This window comes from Pectinophora gossypiella, chromosome 10, assembly GCF_024362695.1.
Source record: "Pectinophora gossypiella chromosome 10, ilPecGoss1.1, whole genome shotgun sequence".
NCBI classification, from domain to species: Eukaryota; Metazoa; Arthropoda; class Insecta; order Lepidoptera; family Gelechiidae; genus Pectinophora; species Pectinophora gossypiella.
The window spans coordinates 491,908-518,108 of record NC_065413.1 but is presented as its reverse complement, the minus strand read 5'-3'; the positions used below and the strand labels follow the sequence as shown (position 1 = coordinate 518,108).

At 37.3% G+C, this 26,201-nt stretch overlaps 1 protein-coding gene across 1 annotated transcript in view; it reads right to left on the bottom strand.

The window, feature by feature from the left end:
• Window positions 1-313: 313 nt before the first annotated feature.
• LOC126370190 (cadherin-89D) overlaps window positions 314-26,201 on the bottom strand; it is a 90,760-nt gene continuing 64,872 nt past the window's right edge. Inside the window, exons 5-22 of the mRNA XM_050014947.1 lie at window positions 19,939-20,047; window positions 18,283-18,485; window positions 17,734-17,862; window positions 16,542-16,734; window positions 15,970-16,128; window positions 14,171-14,304; window positions 12,420-13,020; window positions 12,192-12,350; window positions 11,937-12,117; window positions 11,680-11,843; window positions 9,453-11,608; window positions 8,933-9,142; window positions 8,319-8,488; window positions 8,091-8,159; window positions 7,345-7,548; window positions 6,158-6,469; window positions 5,400-5,519; window positions 314-1,270 (exon numbers count right to left, since the gene is read on the bottom strand). Of these exons, the coding sequence (XP_049870904.1) occupies window positions 784-1,270; window positions 5,400-5,519; window positions 6,158-6,469; window positions 7,345-7,548; window positions 8,091-8,159; window positions 8,319-8,488; window positions 8,933-9,142; window positions 9,453-11,608; window positions 11,680-11,843; window positions 11,937-12,117; window positions 12,192-12,350; window positions 12,420-13,020; window positions 14,171-14,304; window positions 15,970-16,128; window positions 16,542-16,734; window positions 17,734-17,862; window positions 18,283-18,485; window positions 19,939-20,047 (5,760 nt within the window). The 3' untranslated portion in view covers window positions 314-783. The remainder of the gene's footprint in view (window positions 1,271-5,399; window positions 5,520-6,157; window positions 6,470-7,344; window positions 7,549-8,090; window positions 8,160-8,318; window positions 8,489-8,932; window positions 9,143-9,452; window positions 11,609-11,679; window positions 11,844-11,936; window positions 12,118-12,191; window positions 12,351-12,419; window positions 13,021-14,170; window positions 14,305-15,969; window positions 16,129-16,541; window positions 16,735-17,733; window positions 17,863-18,282; window positions 18,486-19,938; window positions 20,048-26,201) is intronic.

Sequence of the window (26,201 nt, the reverse complement as noted above, 5' to 3'; positions counted from 1 at the left end):
TTGTAACAATAGGCAAGAAATAACTCTGTATAATTATGTACATTATATTCCAAAATTATAATACCATTATCATACTATTTACATATTTTGTCCACGTAAAACTAAGAAAATAATCACAAAATATTCATATAAAAGTAAAGACATCTTAAGAATAATTTCATTTTTATCACATTCTAATAAAATTGGCAATGTTACAATATACCGCTTGGCAAGATAAATAATTTGATTTTAAATAAAATAAATTTAGAATCCTATATAATCATAATAAATAATTTTCTAGGTCGCCTCAACAATAATTGTTTCTCTAATTTTATAAAAAAGTGTAATTATCAAAAATGCTTCATTTACTTTGTGCTGTGCCAAAAATGGTATCTATAAAGTTAAGTTTCAAATTACAGTTCTTTAGCCTTTTGACGTCCAGTACGATCGCAAATAAACCAACTCGTTGCGATTGAAATGATCAAATTCAAGTTTCTAACAAGTAGTTGTTAACAGAAATATATCTCGCGCGATTTTTCGATACAAATTCACAATGTGTGACGTAGATGACGATCAAATGTTTATAGGCGAAAGACTCTGCTGGGGAAACGGAAATAAATGTATCGTCCTTCGACGTATAGTCCAATGGAGAATCGGTCGTAGAACGGTTGAGGAATTCATATTGATTCCAGTAACATTATTCACAGTTTGGTTTTCATTATTTAGTTTGTTTCTTGTTTTTAATCATTTTCGACTGCTTTCTCCATATTAGTCACAGTTTCTAATACCAACAAAAATGCTGTACTATAACGGCAAAGGTCTCGCAAACAGGAACCTGTCACTTCCTTGCCTCCTCATAATCTCCGCCGCCGCCGGGCTCGCCACAAACACCGCTGCCTGTCCTCCTAGCTCCATAAACTTGTTCCTCTTACCCCTCCCACTCATCCTCCTATCAATCCTCGTGTCAAACACATCATCTCCATCACTCTGATCGTAGTCAATCATCGGCTCCACCACTTCTTTTCTCCTTTTCTTGTTCATGAAGTAAGGAGTCATATTTGTAATATTTGGTGTGGAGATTTGCCTGGTCATGACGGAGCCGACTCTTTCGAAGGGGGGGAAGTGTCGTTGCATGTTCTCCGAGAAGGATTGCCGCCTGTGGTTGAACCGGTGTCTCGTGTCGAGGGGTTGGTGGGTGAAGGAGGCTCGGCGGAGGAAACGCTGGTCATCCCTGAACTGCTTTCTTGCTTCATGGCGCTGATTGGATTTGAGAGAGTCTTCGTAGCTGCAGCTGGAACGATAAATAAGGAGTTTTATTGTCTCAATTCTCGATTTGTTTTTCCAACTCGTTATAATCTGGGAGTCTTCAAAGCTGGAGTAAATAGGCATTTGCTAGGTAAGCGTGATCCACCCTAGCTTACATCGTCACTTACCATCAGGTGAGATTGTGCTCAAATGCGAGCCTATATTACTTTAAAATAAAATTGCATATCGTCTACTATTTTCCAGCCTTCAAAAGTTTAACTAAGCTTGAAATTAATAAATCAACAATAAATTAAGAACTTTCCAAGGACTTATATTTGGAATTTGATTCAGTGCGCAATACGATCAAAACATTGTTATAACAAAACAACTATTTTCAATAAATTAACTTTATGAATCTGAATTTAATTTAGAAATTAACACATTGTTGTTTACTGTATAAAAATAAAATAATAAGAGGCAAACGCAAGGTTAGGTTAAGGTAGGTTGGTAAGGTTAGGTCATTGGTTGTTCTGTTTTGGTATAGTGATTTCAAAACAGGTTAGTAATGCCTGCTATAAATTGTTGATCAACGTTTATTAAAAAAAATATTATCAAAATTTTAAATAAGCTTGAGGGCAAGTAGCTAGTATCTGAAGGACAGAAGGGCATGAACTGGCATGTTTAGAGTTTAAGAATGTTGTATACATTTTGAGGGATCTCTTGGGTATGGTAAATAGTGAGCGTGATTCCTCAGTGCAATCAGGATCGCCTGAAGGCAGCCTTTGCCCTTACCCGAACCTAGTCAATAAACAGATGGAATTCCCAGACGATGCTACTACCTCCGGCGGTAACAATATTTCAGTTTTTCTGGATCCAATGGGATGGTGCCTCCGCTTTTCCTATCCGAAAGTAATGAGAATCATATTTTATTAACTGTTATAAAATATACGTAACAGCCTCCGTGGTCTAGTGGTTAGAGCGTAAGGCTCACGATCTGGAGGTCCGGGTTCATTGTCGATATCGCTTTGTGAGACTGTCCTTTGTTTAGTAAGGACTTTTCAGGCTTGAATTACCTGATTGTCCGAAAAAGTAAGATGATTCCGTGCTTCGGGGGGCACGTTAAGCCGTTGGTCCCGGCTATTAGCCGTAAAAGCACCTCCACCAACCCGCATTGGAGCAGCGTGGTGGAGTATGCTTCATACCCCCTCCGGTTAATTGACGGGGGGCCTGTGCCCAGCAGTGGGCCGTATATAGGCTGTTTATGTATGTATGTGTTATAAATATAAAAAAGCTGTGGTAGCCCAGTTGCAAGAATATTTGACTCTCATGTGAGGTCGTAGGTTCGAATCCCAGTACGTGCCTAAACGTTCGCTGTGAAGGAAAATATTGCAAGGAAACCCTCATTTCCGAGAAATGCATTTAGGGACGTATGTGACCTAACCTGTATTGGGCTGGTTTTCCTTTCGGGTTGGAGGATCAGAAAAGGCAATCGCTTCCATAAAAAACCGTAACTGTCATATCTTCTGGTTAGGTGTGTAGAAAACGGGAAAAGTATACATAATACTTAGTCGCTTTACATAAGGCCTAATCAAGGTATAAAGAAAACCATCTACAATAAGATCGGGCCTTAAACCACTGAACTCGACTGTATTATAAATGTATTAATTAATTATATCACGTGATTTCCAGGATTTGTGCCCGGTTAATGGCAATAGGCTTGCCCCCTATTACATGGGAATTAAATATAGCTGGCGAGGATTTGGTGTGTTAGGCGCTCTTCCTGCAGGCATAACTTGGAAGTGTTTTTTTCTTATTCTCCTTATAATTTGTATTATTTATTGTATAGGCTATTTGTATGTATGTATATGTATGTGTGTGTATGTATGTATGTGTATGTATATATTATTTATTATTTTATTTTTACTATTTTCTTTTTTTTCTTTTTATTATTGTTCGTGTCATTATATGTTTATTGCACCCAGCCCGTGCTCCAATGCATTAACTTCTTTCACCCTAAGGTTGCCTGGCAGAAATTGCTATTTAGCGATAAGGCCGCCTATTGTACTTATGTTTTTATTCGTATGTTTATGTCCTTTGTATATGTCGTTGTGCAATAAAGTATTATTGATTGATGGAAATATACTGTGCACCTCTGCTTAGACCTTTAGGAACACAGGCGTGATGCTATTATATATTACACTTCTACAATAAGGGAACTTCTCTGGGTAACATACTGCTCATGTTGACTCGTATCATAACAAACTAAATAATGTTTTTTTTTTGTTTGTCTGGAAAGGCCCTTCGCAAACAACGTTTATTTGCACATTAAGAAAAAGCCAACAGTTTTTTATACGAAATATCGAAAGTAGATCGTATTAATTTATGAGTTAATAATACTGAGTACACAACCTTTGATTTGCTAGAAGCAAGAAAAGTATTACATTATATTGATTTAACAGACTTTTAGGGCAAAAGTAGGTATGTGTGTGTTGATTTTAAATCACATCGAACTATGGAATTGGTTATAACTAATCACATAAAAGCACGTGCAATAACGGCCTCTGTGGTCCAGTGGTTGAGCGTTGGACTTACGATCCGGAGGCCCCGGGTTCGATTCTCGGTGGGGATATATCACAAAAATCACTTTGTGATCCCTAGTTTGGTTAATACATTACAGGCTGATCTCCTGATTGTCCGAAAGAAAGATGATCCGTGCTTCAGAAGGCACGTTAAGCCGTTAGTCCCGGTTACTATTTACTTTGATGATTGATTTTTTTGATGTAAGTGAGTAATCGTTACCTAAGCCATGTCAGGGGCCTTTGGCAGCTCAATCATAACCCTGACACCAGCGTTGATGAGCTGGTATTCCACCTCACAACCCACACGATAAGAAGAAGAAGACGCGCAAAATGAAATGAAAGTGATGTAAAGGTTAAGCGAGTCTCTGCTTACCCCGGTGGGAAATAGGCGTGAGTTTATGTATGTATGTATGTATGTATGTAAAGGTTAAGAAAATGAAAGATAAAGATTTTGTACTTCAGCTAACTGAAATTATTGTAGCAGAAGGATCAAAATATTATGATAGTAAAAGGTCAAATTATCTTTGATTAATTGCCGGCGAGGTCATACGCGTGGAAACTTTTCCACTCCCTTAGAAGGTCAAATTTCCAAAATTGCTTTCTAGTACTTGCTTGCTTATTTTAAAATAAGAAACTGTTTGAAAATTATAATTATGATAGCTAGCCAGTTGATCAAAATGTATGTGTGTGTGTTCTGTTTTGTATTTTGTGTTTTCCTGTTTGTGCAATAAAGTATTTGTTATGTTATCTTAACTGCAATTTTCATTAACACAGTTGGCTATCGACCTGTATAGACGTCGATATGGCTCACACTGGTCTAAATAAATCTTGGTGAAGCGTTGGTACTTAGATCATAATGCGATGGATATCGTGAGCTTATATTTTGTAGTTTTCCTCTTTTAAAAACATAAGATTATGGATGATGCCTTGAATGCTGTTGTGACTAGTCAGTAGATCTACAAAGAAGAGAGGCGCGATGATGACGATTCAAATACAATTTCTACATTCATGTCTGAAATACATCAAAAATCTCTAACATAAATAAACATAAACACAGCATCAAGCCTGTTTATATTTTTTTCTGATACAATTTCACGTAAAGTTGCGCTACCAGCCAACGTCATGTCATTGAAATGCAAATAAATTAATTATTCCACTAAAATATTAAGAAAAGATTTCTACTTTTGTCAAATACATAAACAGCCTATATACGTCCCACTGCTGGGCACAGGCCTCCTCTCAATCATCCCAATCAACCGGAGGGGGTATGGAGCATACTCCACCACGCTGCTCCACTGCGGGTTGGTGGAGTATGCTTCATACCCCATTCCTATATGCTTTTGGATATATATGCTCCATTTTGTCAAATATTGTGATGCTATTGGATAGACGGTGATTTGTATCGGTGCATGCAAAATACCATAGATGTGCGGTGCTCTACAAGTAGTCTTGAAAGCGTGTTGCACCTTAGAGATCTTACACTACAGCGTCATTTACCATTGCCTAGATGAGATGCGATGTGGCCAAAGGTGAACTGTAATCAGATAAATCAATCCTAACTCAGGTTAGGACAAAAACAGAAAAATCCAATCTTACCCGCTGCTCTCTTCAGAAGTGTGCAGACTGGACTGGCCACAAGGACACCTGACAGCCTCAGCTATGCCGGAGTCCTGGCCACTGGAATTGACGGACGTTATGGACGTATCCTGCCCCTTCCTGCTGTCGTGGAGTGATGTGTGTGTTAGCTTGGAGTCACTGATAGGGAGTAAATTGTCTTGGGTGATAGACCAGGACTGTAATGTAATGCTGACTTTGATTTGGGTGATTTGGAACCAGTGATGAACGTCTCCCGGTGATTTGGTCTAATGTCATGGACACGTATAATCGTAAAGAGAGGATTGTAAAGGGTCATAATGTTTTAGGGTATGAAAAGTCTAAAAGTCATAAGTGGGATTTCTCGTAATCTATTTGACTTGATTGCAAACCCTTTTTTATCAACATTATGTCCAATGAGATATTTTGTTTTATGTATACTGAGTACAAATTCTCAACATAATAATATTTCTACAGTTTCAACGATTTAATCAATGACCTAAATACCAGTGAAATGTTAATTGAAGTTGGCTCAAACTACAAAATGTTCAAAGTGTTTTGCATATTCAACTGAATTTGTTAGATTGCTTAGTTCAGTTCAAGTAATGAATTTGTTGAAATTGATTGACTCGTCAAAGGTTTGTAATTTTGTTGCTTCTGTCACTTGTCAAGTGAAATTTGGGTATGTTTGTGGAGAAAACAATTCAAGTTAATTCCCGATCTCATTGAATTAAAAAAGATCAAAGAAGAAGAATCCTCACCTTTTCTGCAACGGTCGCTGGTTGAACTTGATGCACATCCGTTCGTGTTTTTGGAAAAAATCAGGTTCTCCGAATTGGTTCTTGACACATTTCTGATGCGCTTTCCCAAATTCCTCAATAGTGTTTCCGTGGGGGCATATCTTCTTGGTAACATTGTGGTTGATCACGTCGATGTACGAGTCCGCCTCGCTGTAAGACTGGTTCAACTCTTGGCACTGATTGGCTCCCGATGGAAAGAGACCTCCGTATTTAGTTAAGTGCTCAGTGGAGAAAGCGTTAAGGCGTTGCTGGGAATATGGTTTGTGACGCTTTCTGTTAGGGCAAAAGATAGAAGTGTAGTCAATAGAAGTTTTGATTTGTTATTACACAAGATCTGAAAATAAAGAGTATGATACAAAACGTGAAAACGGTGATAGAACAGATGTGTGCGATACAGAACGTTTAGGAAATGAAGAAGGCAATAACACACCCTTTAATTTTATTACATTTTATTATTAACTTTAATAATATTAACAAAACATAAATTAGGAAACTATTTTGTTAAAATAAATTAACTAACTACGACTACATTATAAATTGGACAGTCAACAAGAATGCTTTATCACATGGAATTCTAAAGCATGCACTAAATTAATGTATCAAGTCGTCTCTACATGAAATAAGGAGTCACATGCTTTCGTTTGTGGTGATGGTGGTGTCTGAAATGGAAGGGGAATAAAAAATAAAAAGGTGCTTACCTCCGGCAGCTAAAAAGGGTCAAATCTGTTAAATAGCCCTACCCCGAATGTGGCGGGAGACAAACTTCAAGCGATGTTTTATTCAAAGATCGTAAAACAACCTCGAGAGTTTCTCAAATAAAGAGTTTCAGTAATCTCTCCGTAAAGCTGAGATAAGTGTTTGACTTTCTCATTACCTAACTTCTTTGTTTTAGATTCTAAAGCTATACATTTTAAGGCCTACTTTGCATATTTAGAAACCTAATTATTTTTTTACCGAGTAGTAAGACGGCCACAAAGCGTAATCAAGAAAGAAACACAATAACGAATGACATTCTGAAACAAATTTAAAAAAACTAATTCAGTAGACTTTTACCAAAGAAAAAGTTTTCCATCAGAACACCTAAATTCATTTAGATTTTTTAATTAACTTGAGGAAAAATCAGAATATTTTTTCTAAGATACACTTACCTTCTGCTTCTACGGACACAGAGTATACAAATGGCAGTGGTGCAGGCTCCGACAAAGACGATGCAACCCAGTGCCACCACACTGATCTCCATAGTGCTGAGGAGTCTTCCACTCCTAGCCTGGACCATAGCCGTGTCTCCCACTTCTAAGACCTTGAAGCCAGCTAGGTCGTGGCGGAGGTCAACCTCACGTTTCAAGAGGGATCTGTGTGAAAGAATTATTTGGTTTATGTGAGTATTCTTGTTTTTGTACCAGGTATTGGGTAGTTTCCTAGGTCAAACATAAATTCTAAAGGTCTAAAGGTGACAAAAAACGTTTTCTTTTTTTTATTTGTCTTCATTATTAAATATAAGAGATAAAAATGTATAAGTGCGAAATTTTGTCACGTTTTTCTATGACGTTCCAGGTTACTTTTTCATACAAATTCCATGGTAATTTCGTGTTCTGACGTTTACTAAAAAGCGACTGAATTGACTAACTGGAAAGTAATATATTTATTTCGATAGGCTCTTATGTTGTAACCACAAAGGATGTAACGTAAACTTTAATTAAAAAGTGACCCTTTTTTTAATTTGTACGAACTTAACCTTCAGACGCTTAAATTCGAATCCCAGTTGTACAAACATAGGTCTGGGTCATAATTGTGTTTGTATTTATGTCATTAGGGCAGGGTTACAACGATACAAGTTAGTTTTAATAATTATTGTTATTTAAAAAAAAATTACATGTTTATTTTTTTTACTCACCTTTGCAAAACATCCATATCAATGATCGCATTCGACATCGGATCCACCCCATAAATGTACATATCAGTCCTGCAACAAATACATTTTGTCGTAAGGTGCCAAAGTAACATTCTTTACAACGATAGCAAAACAAAGTACAGAATGATGTCTTCGGTGAAATTCTTCGATATTTTATCCTCCCTTTATATCGATAAGATAAAAGAAGATCATGTCTGTCATGTTACTCACGCAAGGCCGTCCATAGAAGCCTTCAAGTTGGATTCCAGCCGTCTCACTCGGATGTCGAACCCGGTGAGACTAGTCAGCGTGCGGGTGATGTTCTCCATCTCTTTCTCTACCTCCATCGGCTTGGCTCCCACCACCAGCACCAGCTGTTTGTTTTCATCTAGCACGTATACCTAAAGGAGAGTATCATTGTAGTCTACATCTTTGCAAAAATAATTAGACTACGATAGTCATACCGAATTATTTTTTGTTAAAATAGCTACGTAAAAATGAAAAATAATTACGAAAAAATGAATTTTTGAATTTGAAATTATTTTTTTTTAAATGATGTACGTTTTTAATTAGTTTCCTGAACATAAATTATCAATAAGCTATATTTTAAACTTACAGATACCTATAATATTTAGGTCTACAGTACAATATTATACTGTTTAATTGATAACATGTAAGGTAATTTATATAATTAAATAATTTTCTTAATTTAGTTTCATACCTATAAAAAATCACATTTCCAATCAAACGAAGTTTTCGTCCCTGATTTCATTGAGGTTAACTACGAATAAAACAGTATGCTTATTATTATTTATAACAACAGATATAAACAGGTCAATACTCACAAAAACATTAGCAATAGCAGATTTCCCATCATCAGCGCCTTTCTTGTCCGTAGCTTTCACGTCGAAACCGAAGACTCTGCCAGCGTCTCTGGTGAAAGACGACACTGCCCTAACAAGACCAGTGACAGGGTCGATAGCAAACCGAGGAGACTGCGCGTTTATGATCTGGTACCGAATATCTGCGTTGATGCCTGCGTCTGCGTCGGTTGCCTGAGAAGCGCGGGTATGATCAATGTTACTTTTTTAATGATTTTATGATAATTTCATATGATAAAAATCTATTGAGGTATTGGTTGTGAGAAGCTGCAGTAGTTTTAGGCGGATGAGGCCTTCGTTATGAAAAAAATTACGAAAGTATAAATATGTCACCTATTGAATAAACATATTTTTGAATAAAGATAAATAAATCCTTTCCTATACTAACAAATATAGCATTGATATGTTTGTCCGTTTAGCATGTTTTTAAATTGAGTAGAGAGAGAAATTAAATAGAAAAAGTTTTTTTTTTATAGGAACACACCTGCAACTGTATTACTTGATATCCAAAAGCAGCAGTAGTAGGAATAGCAGTCACCATAGGTCTGCCACCATTGACGAATTTTGGAGCATTGTCATTTATGTCTTTTATCCTCACGATGATTTTCACATCAAACTTCGTCATTCCTTCCAAAACGTCATCAGAAACAGGATAAATCATGTGAGGCAACTCACGACTTATCTTTTGCCTTTCAGCTCTTACTAAAATCTCGTACATGTCTTTCACTTCTCTATCTGGACTTCGTACCAAGTACAATGTGCCATTTCTAGGGTCAATAATGAATGATTTCTTCACGTCGGTATCATTGTCATTCAATATAAAGTACTTCATTTTAAAGTTTTCGTAATACTCTGTTAAATTCAAGGTTAGTAGTTCAATAGGAGTGTGAACATTTTCCTCTATTTCTAGTTCATAGTATCTTGATATGAATACCGGTTTGTCTGACATTTCCACGTCATCTGGAACGTCTTTTACTTTCAATTGCAAAATTGCTGTAGAACTAAGACTTGGTGATCCTAAATCTGAAGCGACTATAGTAACATTATGCATAGACTGTGTTTCGTAATCTAGTCTTCCAATTGTCGTTATAATTCCTTCTTTAGAATCTATAGCAAATATATTCATCTGATTTTTACGTTGTGGTAGACTATACAGAATAAGGCCATTTCCATTGCCAATAAAATCAGAGTCATTTGCATATACTTTTGTAACTATAGTTCCAACCGGTGCATTTTCTTCTAAAGATGCTTTGTATACCGGTATCATTCTTACAGATTCAAAGTTATGGTTTGAAAATTCTGTGGCTTCTGGGTGTTTCCATTCAAGTAACTCATCATATCCAAAGAATTTGGGAGCATTATCATTGACATCTAAAACTTGAACTTCAACGCTTACCGATGACGATAATTTCTTATCTTGACCATTATCTCTAGCTACTACAGTTAAAATGTATTTATCTTCCCTTTCTCTATCCAGTTCACCATTAACACTAAAAACTCCAGTTAGTGGTGAGATTTCAAATGGTATATCTCTGCTTGATGGTTGTATAAAGTAAGTTAAATTCGCATTTTGGCCGAAATCTGCATCTGTAGCATCAACTTTTCCCAAAACTCTTCGAGTATACTGGGCTTCCTCCACGTTGAAATTATACCAAGATTTTTTAAACATAGGAAAATGATCATTGACATCTTTTATGTACAGTCGAACAGACATGTGATCACTTAAATCACCACCGTCTATGGCAGATATATTTAATCTGAATTCAGCCTCGGGAGGCAAAGCTCTTGCAACTATTATATGGCCGTGTCGTTCATTAATTACAAAGAACCTTTTCACTGGCAAAGAGTTCTGTGGCACTGGAAATGCTGGCATAAAAACTTCGGAAATAAATTCATATCTAACTTGACCATTTACACCACTATCCATATCTATTGCATTTAATTTCAAAATGGTGGAACCAATGGCAACGTTTTCAGGAATTAAGAACTGTGGACCCATAGAATCTCTAATCACCGAAAATTTATTCTTTGGTTTTGCTTCTACTTTTGTAACACCACTTCCAGGCTCATTTTTCTTTTCTTTGAAAATTTTTACTTTACCTCTGTCATCGACTTCTAACAGCTCTATGTTTTCTCCTAAAGGTATGACTATTTGATTAAACTTTGGTGGATCATCATTTTCATCCATAACCGTTATAGTAAGCTTGGCTTCCGAGCTCATACTACCTCTATCTCTCGCTACTATTTTTAATATATACATACTTTTTTCTTCTCGGTCTAATTTTTTACCAATGAAGGTAACAACTCCCGTAGTTTCCTCAACATCAAATAATTCATGTCCTTCACCAAAAAGCGTATACTTAAAGAAAGCGTTTGGTCCGACATCAGCATCTTTGGCTTTAATTGTATTAGTCATTTCTACTTCTGTGCCTTTTGGGGCATTTTCGGCTATAACACCTTCGTAAGATGGCATTTCAAAGACTGGTGGGTTATCGTTATCGTCATCTACATGAACAGTTACTTGATAAATACCAGCACCGGAAATCATTCCTTTAGAAAATTCTGCGATGACAGTCATTCTGTAAACATCACGTTTTTCTCTGTCCAACGGCTTTTGGGTAAATATTGTCCCGTCCTCTCCTGAAAAATATAAATAATTTAAAGTTCTTGATTTAAGATAAAACTGTCAAAAGTAAGCGTATACTAGTTACCTATAGCAATATCATCTGCAATATCTTGTTGGTTGGCGATTATGAAACGAATGTTTCCAGTACTGTTTATTGGTAGTGAACTAATATTGACTGGGAAAATTGATCCAATGGTAGCTCCAGCAATATTTTCTCTCACATGGAATATGAGTGGCAAATGAGCTCCTCTGAAATAAAGAATACAAGAGTTCGTATAAATTATTATTATGATGTGGTTAAAGATTACGATCATTTTTCTAAATAAAAGAAAGTTCTCTTACTTTAACAAAACGCCTCTTTCATCATTAACATCAACAACATGCACTGTTGCATTAGTCGAAATAGTCTTGTTTGAGGATTCTTGAATTGCTACAGCTTCAAAATCATAAATAGGTTGATTATATTTTGTCAATTCATCAATTACTGTAATAACTCCAGATTTCTCTTCCACAGCAAACGGCACTAAAAATAAAATCACATTAGAAACACCTAAATATCCAGTATTAATGTTTTAACACTTATTACAAAACACTTACCTCCTTCTTCATAACTATGTAGTAAATCATAAGCAACATCTTTCTGATCCATAGCATCGTTAACCTTTATTTGGCCTACGCTAGTGCCAACACCAACATTTGAGCCAACCCAAAACTCATAAGGAGCTCCTATGAAATCCGGTCTATCTGCATTGAGACCTGTAATATGAATAATTGTTTTAGTACCATTCATTAATTTAATATTTTCACTAATTTTGAAATGATTACCTTTGGTACCTCTGATGACATCAATTGTAACAACAGCTAGAGAATATCTTCTCTCGCTAGGATTGGCTGGTTGATCTGATGCTTCAATGAACACAGCGTGTCTCCCTTCAGCTAAAGGTGTTTCTGCTAAAATAATACTTCCACTTTTTGCGTCGACTTGGAATGGTGATGTAATTGTAAGGTTACTGGTTCTCTGCAAATCATACAGGACTATTCCGTTTCTTCCTAAATCTGGATCTACAGCTTTTACTCTACCAATATACGTTCCCACTTTAGCATCAGATTTTATTGCGAATTCATACAAGTTACTCGGTACGAATACTGGATTATTATCGTTTGCGTCCAGAAGGGTAACTTCAACTGTCACGAAAGACATTAATTGATGAATATCTTCGAAGTATTCTATGTTTTCGTTCTTAGTGCCAAGTTTATCGGGAAAAACGTATGTGGTTCTATCTTGTTTGAATGGTAGAGGCTTGGTGTTCCGGCGCCATTTTGAAAGACGATGCTTGTCGAGGAAGGTTCCCACGACGCTCGGGTTCTTTTCTTTGGCATACACTTTCATTCTTAGAGACGCATGTTCTTCTCTGTCTAACACCGTCTGAAAATGCAAAATTCAAGATAAACGTGCTAATGAAGTTGACCGAAAAAAAATCTTAAATAACATTCATAATAGCAAGTGATGCCTTTTAAAAAACTCTGCTCGATATTTTAAAAATATGTGCATAACAAAATATATGTAGAACTTTTTCAGCAGCACTTAAAGAAATTGTGTTATTCGTATTTTCATTCAATAAGTCCGCGACAGGTACATAAAACGAAGGTATAAACCCAGTCATTTCCGTACCAAAAGATGGTTTTACACGTTGGAAAATCTAATTTGATCCACTGACACCATTTTCCGCCCTAGATTCTTTTATTATCCTTCACTTCTGAGATAAATAGGTTAAACTGCCTAAGAACAGATCAAGAGTAAAATAGGTTATTTTCTACAGCTGACATTAAAACCTTTATCGATGCTAGATTAAAACTGAGCCCTTCAAGGGCCTGGATGTAGCCCCGGGTCAAGGCTCGTCTCAAGGGACGTTTAATTAGAGACATACGTTAAAATACGGTTGCCATTACTATGGCAATTAATCGCAAGAACTACTTAGAACGGTCAAGCCAAATTGTACTTGCGAATAGTTTGTATAGTAGGACTCTTATGAATGTATATTGTGAATCTGCATTCTTATGTCACATTTTGATTTCTGGTGAGTAGATAATAAGATTAAAATGGAGAAAATAGACGTAAATTGGGTGAATCTGATATTTAAGTAATGATGTAAAATTTTGAGTTTTTTTATTTCTGTGAAATGTGAACATCAAGTTTAAAACGCGTGAAATTTTATTTTCCAAAAAAATAAAGGGATTGTGAACTTGGTGTACATAGTATAGGCGATGGGCTGATCACCTCTTACTTTACTCATAGTTTGTACCCGCAATATTTCAATATATATTTTTGTAATATTTCCTCGCCTTATCGTTGTCTGGAAGAAATCGCTTTAAGCGATAAGACGCAATTTGCCACCTTAGTTAAGAGTTTTTTGTAAATATTCCCTTTTATTGTGGTGGAACAAAGTATATTTGTATTTGTAGTTTAGGATTCATCACATTCATCAATTAGGAGTTATGAGATAGATAAGAGTTCATTTATACAAATATGATTCTTAGTTCTATTCATCCAACTATCTACAGTTCCAGTGCCTCACCTGGTTCCTAACAGTGAGCCAGCCAGTGCGAGGGTCGATGGAGAAGGCCCCCTGCGGGTCATTCAGCTGGTACGTGAACTCTCCGTTGTCTCCCTGGTCTTTGTCTGATGCCATCACTTGCAGCACGCTGAAACCTGGACACCAGAATGTCTTTACAACTTATAAACGTACGTAGTTATTGACCTTTTGACCGCCGTAGACGCTCTAAGGCGTCGTTTACTATCTTGAGTGATCACCTCTTCTTCTTCTATTGTGTGTCAGGGTTACTATTGGACCGCCAAAGGCTCCTGACATGGCTCATGTAACGACTACTAACTTGCATCAGTAAGTAGTAACCGGGACCAACGACTTAACGTGCCTTCCGAAGCATGTATCCTCTTACTTTCGGACAATCAGGTGATCAGCCTGTAATGTCCTAACCAAACTACGGATCACAAAGTAATCTTTGTTGTATGTACCCACCGGGATTCAAACCCGGGACCTCCGGATCGTGAGCCCAACGCTCAACCACTGGACTTTGGGCGGGTGATTACTTGCGTATAGTGTTAGTTAAAGTGAAGTCAAATCATAATCAGCCCACGACGATTTAAATAGGCCACAATCATCTTAAAAACAAATATTGCAATTTGACATTATGTATTTATAAATAAATAAATAATGAAATAAAAAGCATTTATTTCAGGCGATGCCCATAAAAAAGTTACACACAGACAACATAATTACATTACACACGGACAAAAAAAAACACACCAATTAAGGAAAAAAAACAATTAAAAGAATTAAAAGGCCACGTGCCACAATTTATAGAAGAAAGTGCGCAATATCAAGAAATGTCAAATAGCAACATAGTTTTACTCGATGAATTAATTCAAACATTTTACACTTTAAAATATCTCGCCGATCAAATGGTCGGTTAAAACATCTTAAAATATTTAATACTTATTCTAGAAAACATTTACCCTGGTACAAATAACAAGGATAAACTAAGAAAAAACAAAAACTCCGCACTAAATATCGAGTAAGTACTTACTAATAAGTTTCGAAGAAGTGGGTAAGTTTCTATCTAAACTTATTTACATTTGCTCAAGATGTTGCAAAGAAGTAAGGTACGAATTATTCATATTTTACCAAGGTGAGCTTGTTTTAAATTGCAGTTTCAGTGAGTACAGATTACGCAAAAAAGGAATATAAAACGAGTTGAATGATATTGACTGGTTTAAGGTGTAGAAGAAAATATTGTTTCCAATTTACTTTTCAGACAATGTTACTTATCTCTGTTTGAAGCAATTTGAATTCTCGTAACAACCAGCAAATTTTATTATGTTTTTCCACGTGAGCATGGACGATATTTGCTTAGGTCTTTTGCAGTCTGATCGCTATTGGGGCGACGTGAGTTTAAACGTGACCCCAATATTACAAGATCTGTTTTGGTACAAGGGATAGAAGGGAATAGTTTGCACACAATGGCGATTTGTAGCACTTACTTTGTCGGATTGGGACGAAAGACATTTTTTATTTTAATGTTACTGTAGTTTTGATGAGAGTGGAAGAAGCGAAAGTCATAGTATATCAGGATGGTAGTAATTTGGAGATGGAATTTCATGGTTTCTGCCTACCGCAATGGAAAATAGGCTTGATCTAATATATTATTATGTTTCTCACTGCTTCTTTCTTTCTTTCTTTCTTTTAACTTGAGGTTTTTTGTGTGGAGTTTAGCGAAATAAATATTCTCTCTCTCACTCTCGTCGAGAATTTTAACTAGACTTAGGTAAGTGCTATAAAAACTCAGATATCTTTACCATTAGGCAGATTCTCCACAATACTAATGTTGTAGAAGTCCACCTCGAACTCAGGGAGGTTGTCGTTGAGGTCCAGGATCTCGACCTCGACGCGCGCCTGCGCAGCTTTCAGCGGATTGTCCACCTGCGCCGCTTGGATTTGAAGGGAGAACGTATTTCCTGAAAAGAGATAATTAAATAATTAAATTTTGTTTTATAATTTATTTTATTATAAAAAATCGTTGTAGTGTCTGCATATAAAATATATGACCTAAGTAAATGTCCTTCAAGTAAGGTGATTTCATCATCATCATCATCATCATAGTTCATATATCGGATCGAGACAATGTAACGAGGCAATACACATTCAAATTGAGACATTATTAGTCTCAGTATAATATTGTGCTTGTCAGAAATTAATTTGTTTAAACTTGGAAATTGCTCTATAATCAATTTTATTTTTAATGGAAAAAACTCTTGATGGTAATTAAAGAATGATAGTACACTATCTAAGACTAACAAATCAATATTTTATTATTATAAGCTCCCAGTATTATTATAAACTATGAGATCTCAACCACATAACTCCTTACCAGGCAGTGCAGTCTCCGCGTCCAAGTCAATCTCGCGGTCGAGGAAGAGAGTCCCGTTGATGGAGTTGAGAGAGAACAGCTTCCTCTCATTGCCGGAGACCAGCTCGTAGCGCACGGGAGACATCACCCCCGAGTCCTGGTCCACAGCGCGGATGGGCGTCGTGAACTCCAACTCCCGGTGGATGCGTTTACCCTGGATATTAAAAGAGGTAATATATATTTATTTATATTTATTTATTTAGTTCGGAAAACAAAGAGTTCCATTGGTGTTAGTAGCACTTAAAGTAGGTTAGTAAAATTAAACTAAACACAAAACAAATAGGATTCATAATGCGCCTATTGCCACGCGCACGAGATGCCACACAAGCGGACAGTCTGGACTGTGGGCGACCACCTGCAGGATGCTGCTGCCACTGGCGCGCACGCGCCTCAACATGGACGCACATCGCTTGCGCAGGATCGCCGGGAAACCGTCCACACGCTCATCCGCGAACATGCCTGAGGCACTGCAGTAGCGCGACAGCCCCAGCAGCATCCTAAAGGCGTTATTATATTGGACCCGCAGGGCATTAAACGATTTTTGAGTATACTTGCACCAGAGGCTGCTTGTATAAAAAGATTGACAATAAGCTCTAAAGAGCGTGATTTTCACTTGCTTTGTACAATGAGCAAACCTCCGGATAATCAAGTAATGGTCTGCACGTGATGTTACTGACTGTATTTACGATGTGCTGGTGGTCTAAAATGCATGCTTTGAATTCATCATAGTCGTAACGAAATTTGACATTTGCACCTATAAAAGTAAGATTGCAATGTCAACGAATGTCAAGTAGCAATATTGCTCTTCTGGATGGATTGATTCAATGTGGCGTTTTTAACTCCCCTTAACTCCCCTGGGAACCTACCAATCAAATTTTCGTTATAATTTCTTAATCCTTTAATCAGCTGAAAGTCCTCTTCTGCTGATTTAGTTCTCTTTCCTCCCTATAAACTCAATACCTACTGCAGTCGTAAGTTTATGTCCATTCCAAAATTATAAACTATATATTTAGGCAAATAACTTTATAAACTGCCAGCGTGCAGATTATCATTACGTGGCTTTAGATGAATATCCGAATTGGCTACATAATCTCTTATTGAAAATTTTGACTACACCTGATTTGATGAGGGAATGTATGTGTTTGCTACGTACCAGTATTGGATAAAACTCAGGTATCTGAGTCTTGTAGACATCTGAAGTGAATTTCGGTGGAAGATCGTCGTTATCCTGTACGGTGATGTGGACGGTGGTGTTGGCGCTACGAGGGGGCGACCCTCGATCCTGGTGGAACACACAGCATTTCAAAATAATTATTTAACTTCTGATTCCTACACAGAAATGCAAGTGTTCGTTAAGATATTTTGGACATGACGTCAACGACTTCCCAGCATTTATCCCTTTTTTCCGGGATCCGCTTGCTTGTTTTGATGTGTCTTATTTTATTGACCTATTTGTTATTGGATTTTCATGAGGATACCATTATTATCGCACCGGGCATTATCTGACCATTATGTAAGAAACAACCCGGAATGGATCGATAAAAGCGAAAATATCAAATACACCGGTAACGACGGTATCGAACGGGATTTGTAATGCTAACTTGTTGGACACCTCTAAGATTATTCTTATTACAGAATAATTAGGGCTCTGGGTATCTAGGGCTCAGTGCTAAAAGCGCTCGTCAATACTACAGTGACTCACTGAGGCAGTAACAACGAGAGTAAACTCCTTATCCCCGGCATCGTAGTCCAGCTGTCTCCTCAACACCAGGCCAGGTTTGTGACTGCTCTCCAGAGAGAAGTGGCTATCGACGTTTCCTGATGTGATGCTGTATTGGACGTCCGAATTAGGGGTGTTCGGCTTGTCGCGGTCGAACGCGCGGATGCCTTTGAAGATCGTCAGACCTGAAAGGGAACATTGAAAGTGGCATAAAAGGTAGGATCGTCCGAGAACAGATACTTTTTGTGAGATGTTTGATAACTTGGGGATCTGCACACTCTAAGGGCCACTCACAAAATGACAGCATGGTGACGCCACCACAGTCGTGCGGTAGAAGTTGTTGTTGTTGAATTGTTGTTGTTGAATTGTTGTTGTTGAATTGTTGTTGTTGAATTGTTGTTGTTCTTGTAACGTTTATATCTACGTTTATATACAACTACATACCTGTTATTGGTGAGAGGTGAGATAAAATTGTGAGATAAGGCCCTAAGGCCTTAGGTCGGAAGGCAAGAGGGAAACGACCTGTCCTATTTTGCCCTAAAAAGTAGCATGGAGCGGAACGCTACACCGACAAGAGCGTAGCTCTTAAGTGATGATGATGAAGGCCCTAATATTTATGGGAGTGTGTTTTGTCTTGTTGTTTATTAAATATCCTAAAGTCGTGGCGGGTTTAGAAAGGATGATATTTATCCACAAAAGAAACCTTACAGTTTTACATTGCACAATTAGACTATCATAATCGAAACATACATTTTTGACGAAGTTTTATCCAGGTATTTAAAATATGGTTCGTAATATGTCTAGTTGCTTTTAACACAATATTGACAAACATTTAATATACAACGTACTTAAGGTTTTTCAAAGCTCTTAACATTCAAGTGAAACATTTTTTTCTATTCGCAGAAATATTAATAAAAATATGTAATTGAGAATTGAGGTAGATAGTAGTGGCTGTGCTATGTCACTTTTACATAAATTACTTCAGACAGTTATAATTGTAAACAGTTGGAAAACGGCTGGCAACAGTAGAATAAGCTTGAATGCTACTTAGAAAATGTTTTTATAACACTTTTTAAAGACAGAGTTTTGCCTAGACATGTTACCTCGGTAGGTGTGTACATAGTTCTTGCAAATCAAGACTTAAGATCCTTTTTTTTGTAAAAAATAGAATTTTCAGTTGAATCGATTGAGATGAAGATATAGAGTAGTAAAAAATAATATACATACTATATATTAAATAAAACATATATTTATACCACTACAGACGATCAAGCGACACAGCTCACTACCTATCCCGTTGGTCTAACAGAAAGTTCGGTTAGGTGTGGGTACTTAGTTCATCTTGCGATGAATGTACTTCTGACTATTGTGGTATGTACTCACGCCTATTTCCCATCAGGGTAAGCCTAGACTATAGAATTCCATTTGTTTCGATTCTGACACACTTTTCTTGCTTCCTCCACATTTATCAATCGCTTCATACACGCACGCCGGTTCAGAGTAGATCGTACTAAATATTTTCTAAGAATATCTCCAATTTGGTCAATGTAAGTCCTGACAGAGGAAGACTCCTCTGTCAGCCCTACCATCAACTAAAAATAGAAATATGTAGAGAAGATACTTAGTAGAAACACTCACCTGTAGGCGTAAGTTCATCCACAGTGACTCTATACGGGGTGTCCAGAAACTTGGGAGTGTTGTCGTTGATGTCCTCAATGTACACCGTCACAGACAGGTAGGCCGATATCTGAAATAAGAACAAAAAATATGTTTCAATCATAGAGCTAGATGTTTTCGTGCGTTTTAAGAGTAATATTTTTTTTTAAATACAAGTTTAAGACTGCTTTTCTGCTAAGAACCAATGGAATCGCTTCTTCATCCTAACCTCTCTCAGCGCAGTTCCTATTTATTTTATTTTATTTTATTTCACGACTTCACAGTGCTGAAGCGCCAATGCGCCGTGAAACTTTCAATATAAACAATAATATAATGAAACATATGAAACTTTAAAAAAATCGAATCGATAAAAAAATACGATTCTGTTGCTTCTTAACAAACACATCCCTACTACGCATAGGTACTTGCTTATCTTTGGTGGAAGCGCAGCGTTAACATTAACAAAATAGCAAGGATCTATTTATACAGATACCACCTAGAAGTACAAAATTTTACCAATGGAAAACCGTGATAAAATGGTTTACATATCTAACGATATTTTTGCTATGACAGAAATTTACATACCAGCTTCGCCTACCAACAACTTTTAGTAATCGACAATCGTTAATAGTATTCACTCATGCTTATAAGTAATACTATAAAAAAATATTTTGATTGATATAAAAACAACCTATGAAACTAGTATCGAATAGTCCCCATCACATGCTGATAAAAATACGACCATCTACCGAATACAATAAAAAGTATTGATAAATGTATTCTCTAATAGTCTCAAAAGATTCCTTATTAGTAAATGTTATTATAATATTACGGAATTTTTGATTATTAATCTTTCGAACGCCGGAACGCGGATCTCGACCAGACACAATGTAAAATCTATTGTGTCTGGTATCTCGGCATATGAGAGGTTAATGATGCTATACGAGTAAATATATAGTAGGTACTTATACTACAATAGCTCTAAATATATACATATATAGATTTTAGTGTAAAAGTTCCTAAAGAGTAGATTTAAGGTAAGTTAATTATAGATTTCTTTTATTTATTTTTAATAAGTAATCGGCAACTAATTGCCCCTCTTGCTGTGCCCTAGCAGAGCGTCACTTTGGTACCATGTCACATTAACTTTTTTGACAAATTGAACTGTAAGTCTCACTAAATGTCAAATATGTTAGTGCGACAGAGTCCTAAAGTGGGTGGGTGGGCATATTGGTTATGACTGTACGTTTATTAACTACAACACCTTGTATAAAACGTGATTTTACAATAAACTTCTATTCTATTCTATTCAACCAAATACCGAAATCTCATTAAATTAGGTTAAATATAGGGATATAAATAATGTCCAGGTTTTATATTCCAACTCAAAGGCTTAAATTTTATCCATGTGCCCATTTCACACCCCATTTCAGCCTAACTTTCAGCCCGAGATAATGTGATGTGGGTCATCCTGGGATATTTTAGGCAAAACGATTATTATCACCTTAAATTTTTCCGACCTAGATGTCTTATAACAAAAGATCTAATCAGTGCAGTGACACAAAAAAAAAACGAATGACGGTAACAAAAGTATATTTTCATCTCATAAAATGAGGATTTGAATGTAGTCTAGCCTATTGCTGGCGACAAGCGGACGAGCTGTGGTAACTCAATTGGCAGAACGCTTCTAAGGTCACAGGTTCATATCCAGCATAGGTTCCAATTCATGTTTGGTTCAAAATTGATTTATCAAGTAAAGAAATTCCCGGAAAATTCATTTCGGAGGTACGTGACCTAACCTCTATTGGGAGGGTTTTCCCTTCACGAGTTGGAAAGTGGGACAGTCAGTCTTATGTGTAAAAGACCGGACCTGTAAAATCTATGAGTAAAGTAAGTGAGCCCTGTGAAAAACGCTGTCAAAGAAGGTAAGCTTATGTTCTATGTTTAGACACGGTGTATTCTTCTTTTTTTCTTGTGTAGGTTGAGACACCATTGACCGAAATCTACTCGCCTATTACAACAAATGCAATTAAATGGTACTATTCAGTTTTTCACAGGGTCCGTTTATCTAACCTGATGATTTGACAGGTCTGGTTTTTTACAGAAGCGACTGCCTCTCTGACCTTCCAATCCGCGTAGGGAAAACCAGCCCAATACAGGTTTTTTTTTTTTTTTTTTATTTTATTTATTTAAAAGGTACACACAACAGGTAACAATCATGACATGCGAAAATAAAAGGTAACAGATGTGGGTAATAACTAGATTGAAACCCAAAACGTGTATACACGGCATGGTTAGGAAATTTTGTAACGTGAGGTTAGTTGCAGTTAAATGCTAAAAAGTGGTTAATTACTAAATAACAACAAAATAAAACAAGGAAAAAAAAAGTGAAAAGAAACATTCCGTCTCGGAGGGCAAGCATGGTTAACTACTTTTGTTAGGCACATGGTATTGCTGGCTGAGGACTTCTAGACAGGTACGTTTGTAGGGTCCAACATATCTGTTGAACACATCCAATTTAGGGTGGAACTTGGACAACTCATTGTAAAGCCGACACATTCGGACAATGGGATTGAAATATGAGGTGTTGTTTTTGTAGACATGGAGTAAAAATGTTTTGGGATATCTGAGGTTATGCTTACTTTGAATACTGAAATCTAAAAGGGATAGAATAGTTGGGGAATCGAGCATACTGTGAATAATTTTATGTAAATATATAAGGTCTTGAAGGTGTCGCCTAATATACAAAGGTGTAATCTTAAAGTGACATAGTCTTTCATTGTACGAAGACAGACATCTGCCCAGGCCACACCTGTACGACAAGATTTTCAGGCACTTATTTTGAATGCGTTCAATGGCGTCAATGTGAACGTTATAGAAGGGAGACCAGATAATAGACCCGTACTCCAGCATGCTTCTCACAAGGCTATAATACAGTGCAAGAAAACTTTGCTGGTTTTTGAAACTGCGCGATATTCTAGTGATGAAACCCAGCGTACTAAATGCTTTATTTAGGTTAGGTCACATACCTCCAAAAATGCATTTCTCGGGAATGTGGGTTTCCTCACGATGTTTTTCTTCACCGCTGAGTACCTAATAATGATTTATGATCCAAACATGAATTCGAAAACAAATTTGACAATCATTGGTTTAAGCCTGTGCTGGATTCAAACCTGCGACCTCAAAGTGAAAGGCAAGCGTTCTACCAACGGAGCTACCACGGCTCGTGGTCGGCCTTGGGGTCTTCAGACGCAATATCAATGTGGGAACGGAACGTAAGCTGAATGGAACGGGGAAGAAAGAGAGGTGTGTGCGAAAGGGACGGGGAGTGTGATGGCGGTTGAAGATGAGTGTGCGTGCGGGGTCGGATTTTTAATTCTTTTAAAAATAGAAAAAGACGATTATTTGCAAACCTAAGTTTTATTTCCGCCATCCCTCAATTTGGGGGCTCGTCCGGGATAAAAAAAAAAACAGTGCTACGACGCGTAAATACGACGATTACTACAAGACGGTGCGCGGGCCGACCACGCCGCCACGTGCTCGAAAATCTACGACGAAAACGACGAGTATTTTTGCAATCTACGACGAATACGACGAGTATTTTTGCAATCTACGACGAAACGACGAGTATTTTATAATAACGACGACACGAAGAGTATTTCCAAGACGGAACAACGATTTTTACGACGACGAACAATGGCTGCGAGCGAAAATAAAGGAATCGAGCTAACTACGGCGATGGGTGGATTATACCTAGACGGCATTACAAAGTTTAGCGGCGACGACACCGAATCATCCTCAAAATGGGCGCAAGACTTGGAGGACAACGCTGCGATCTTCGACTGGACACCCCAGCAGAAGCTCGTTTTCGCTCGGAGATCATTGACTGGCACGGCTGGTCTATGGCTGAAAAGCGAGAAGGTTTTCAGAACATACGACGAGTTGAAGACGGCTGTTTTAAAAGAGTTTCCAGACACGATGAACACAAAAGAAGTACACGAAATCATGTCTGCGCGAAAGAAGCAAAGAAATGAGACGTTTTACGAGTATATGCTAATCATGAGAGAGTTGGGGCGCAAAGCTAAATTTCCCGACTATGTTATTGTACAATACGTCATAGATGGAATCATCGATTATGAACCTAACAAGTCTATTCTATATGGAGCTACGACGTTCCCAGTGTTGAAGGAAAGATTACAACTATATGAGAAAATGAAGAATAAAGCTAAGACTACGAGTGAAACTCAAGCTAAGAAAAGTAAGCCACAACTGCAGCAACGAATGAACAGGTGTTACAATTGCGGCGAAACGGATCATGTGGCTAATAAATGCAGAAAAGGAATCAAGTGTTTTCGGTGCAATAATTATGGACACATAGGAAAGCAGTGTCCGAAAATTAACGACCAAGTTGCGTCGGTAAAACAGCACTCAAAAATGTTACCTTCAGAGGGCGCCACTGCACGTACACCGTCGGTAAAACAGCGCTCAGGGAACTTCAACATGGACGTGACAAGTGACAGTGTTGATTTTGACAACCAAACGTCACACGAAAGAAATGAGGTTATGCAAATCGAAAACAAAGGCAGAAATTCATCTACGAAGCCGATGATTATGGTGAAAATTGAAAATTTATCAGTGAACGCGCTTATAGACTCCGGCAGCGACTTCAATTTGATGTCTCACCAGTGTTTTGTTGCCATTGGAGCGGAGAAATATGAAGATAACCTAAATTTAACCGGACTTGGACGCACGATAGTGAATTCATTGGGAAAAGTGTACTTGGACATTACGATCGACGGCAAAAACTATAATAATGTGTTATTTCATATTGTAAACAGCGACGCTATGCCTTTTGATATGATTTTAGGCCAGGAATTAGGTACTTCAAAAACTTACCATGATTATGAGTGGTTACAAAGTTAAGTTTTTGTCTGAAAGGGATGAATGGATGTCTAAGTTGTGTTGTTTTTCAGATTCAACAGTAGAAGTGGATCATATTGTCAATCCTGCAGTGAGAGGGAAAGTCCTTCAGTGTATTGAAGATTATAATCCAACCCAAATTAAAGATGCACCCATTGAGTTGAAGATTGTTTTAAAAGACGACGTGCCTGTAGCTCAAAGACCACGACGCTTGTCTTTGATGGAGCAAAAGATTGTTGAACAACAGGTAAAGGAGTGGCTGGAGGATGGTGTTATTCAAGTAAGTTTTTCTGAGTATTCAAGTCCTTTGGTGTTAGTCAAAAAAAAAGATGGCAATGTACGGGTATGTGTGGATTATAGAATGCTGAACCGGAAAATAGTTAAAGATGAATTTCCACTACCTGTGATCGATGACATGATTGATAAGCTGTGTGAAGCCAAGATATTTAGTGTTTTGGATCTTAAGAATGGTTTCTTTCATTTAAAGGTGTCTAAAGAGTCTGTCCCCTATACATCTTTTGTGACACATCACGGCCAGTTCGAATTCCTGCGAGCTCCGTTTGGTCTGTCCATATGCCCGAAGTATTTCATGCGATTTGTGAGCATTATCTTTAGGGACTTGATTTCCCAAGGCATCATGATGATTTTTATTGATGACATTCTAATTACAGCAGAAGACGAAAAACAAGCAGTCGAACGACTTCAGCTTGTGTTAAAGGTGGCTGCAGAATATGGACTTAAGATAAACTGGAAGAAGGCAAACTTGATCAAACCTGAAATTGAATATCTAGGCCACGTAATCAGTAATGGAGAGATAAAGCCAAGCCCAGAGAAGACGGAAGCTGTACGTAAGTACCCTGAACCACGAAACACTAAACAACTACACAGTTTTGTTGGGCTGACATCCTACTTTCGAAAGTACATTGAGAACTATGCCTTAATATCAAAGTCGCTCACGGATTTATTAAAGAAAGAAAAAGAATTTTTATTTGAAGACGAACAAAGACTAGCATTTAATATTTTAAAGGAGAGATTATCTTCAGGCCCTGTTTTAAAGATTTTCAATCCAAAGTTAAAGACTGAATTACACACTGATGCGTCTAGTATTGCCTATTCTGCTATACTCATGCAACATCATCCAGATACAGGTCTCCACCCAGTGCACTACATGAGCAGAAAGACGAGTGAAGCTCAGTCCAGATATTCAAGCTATGAGCTGGAGGCAACTGCTATCATTGAAGGCATAAGGAAGTTCAGACAGTACCTGTATGGGATACACTTCACGATTGTCACGGATTGCAAGGCGTTTGAATTGACATTGAAAA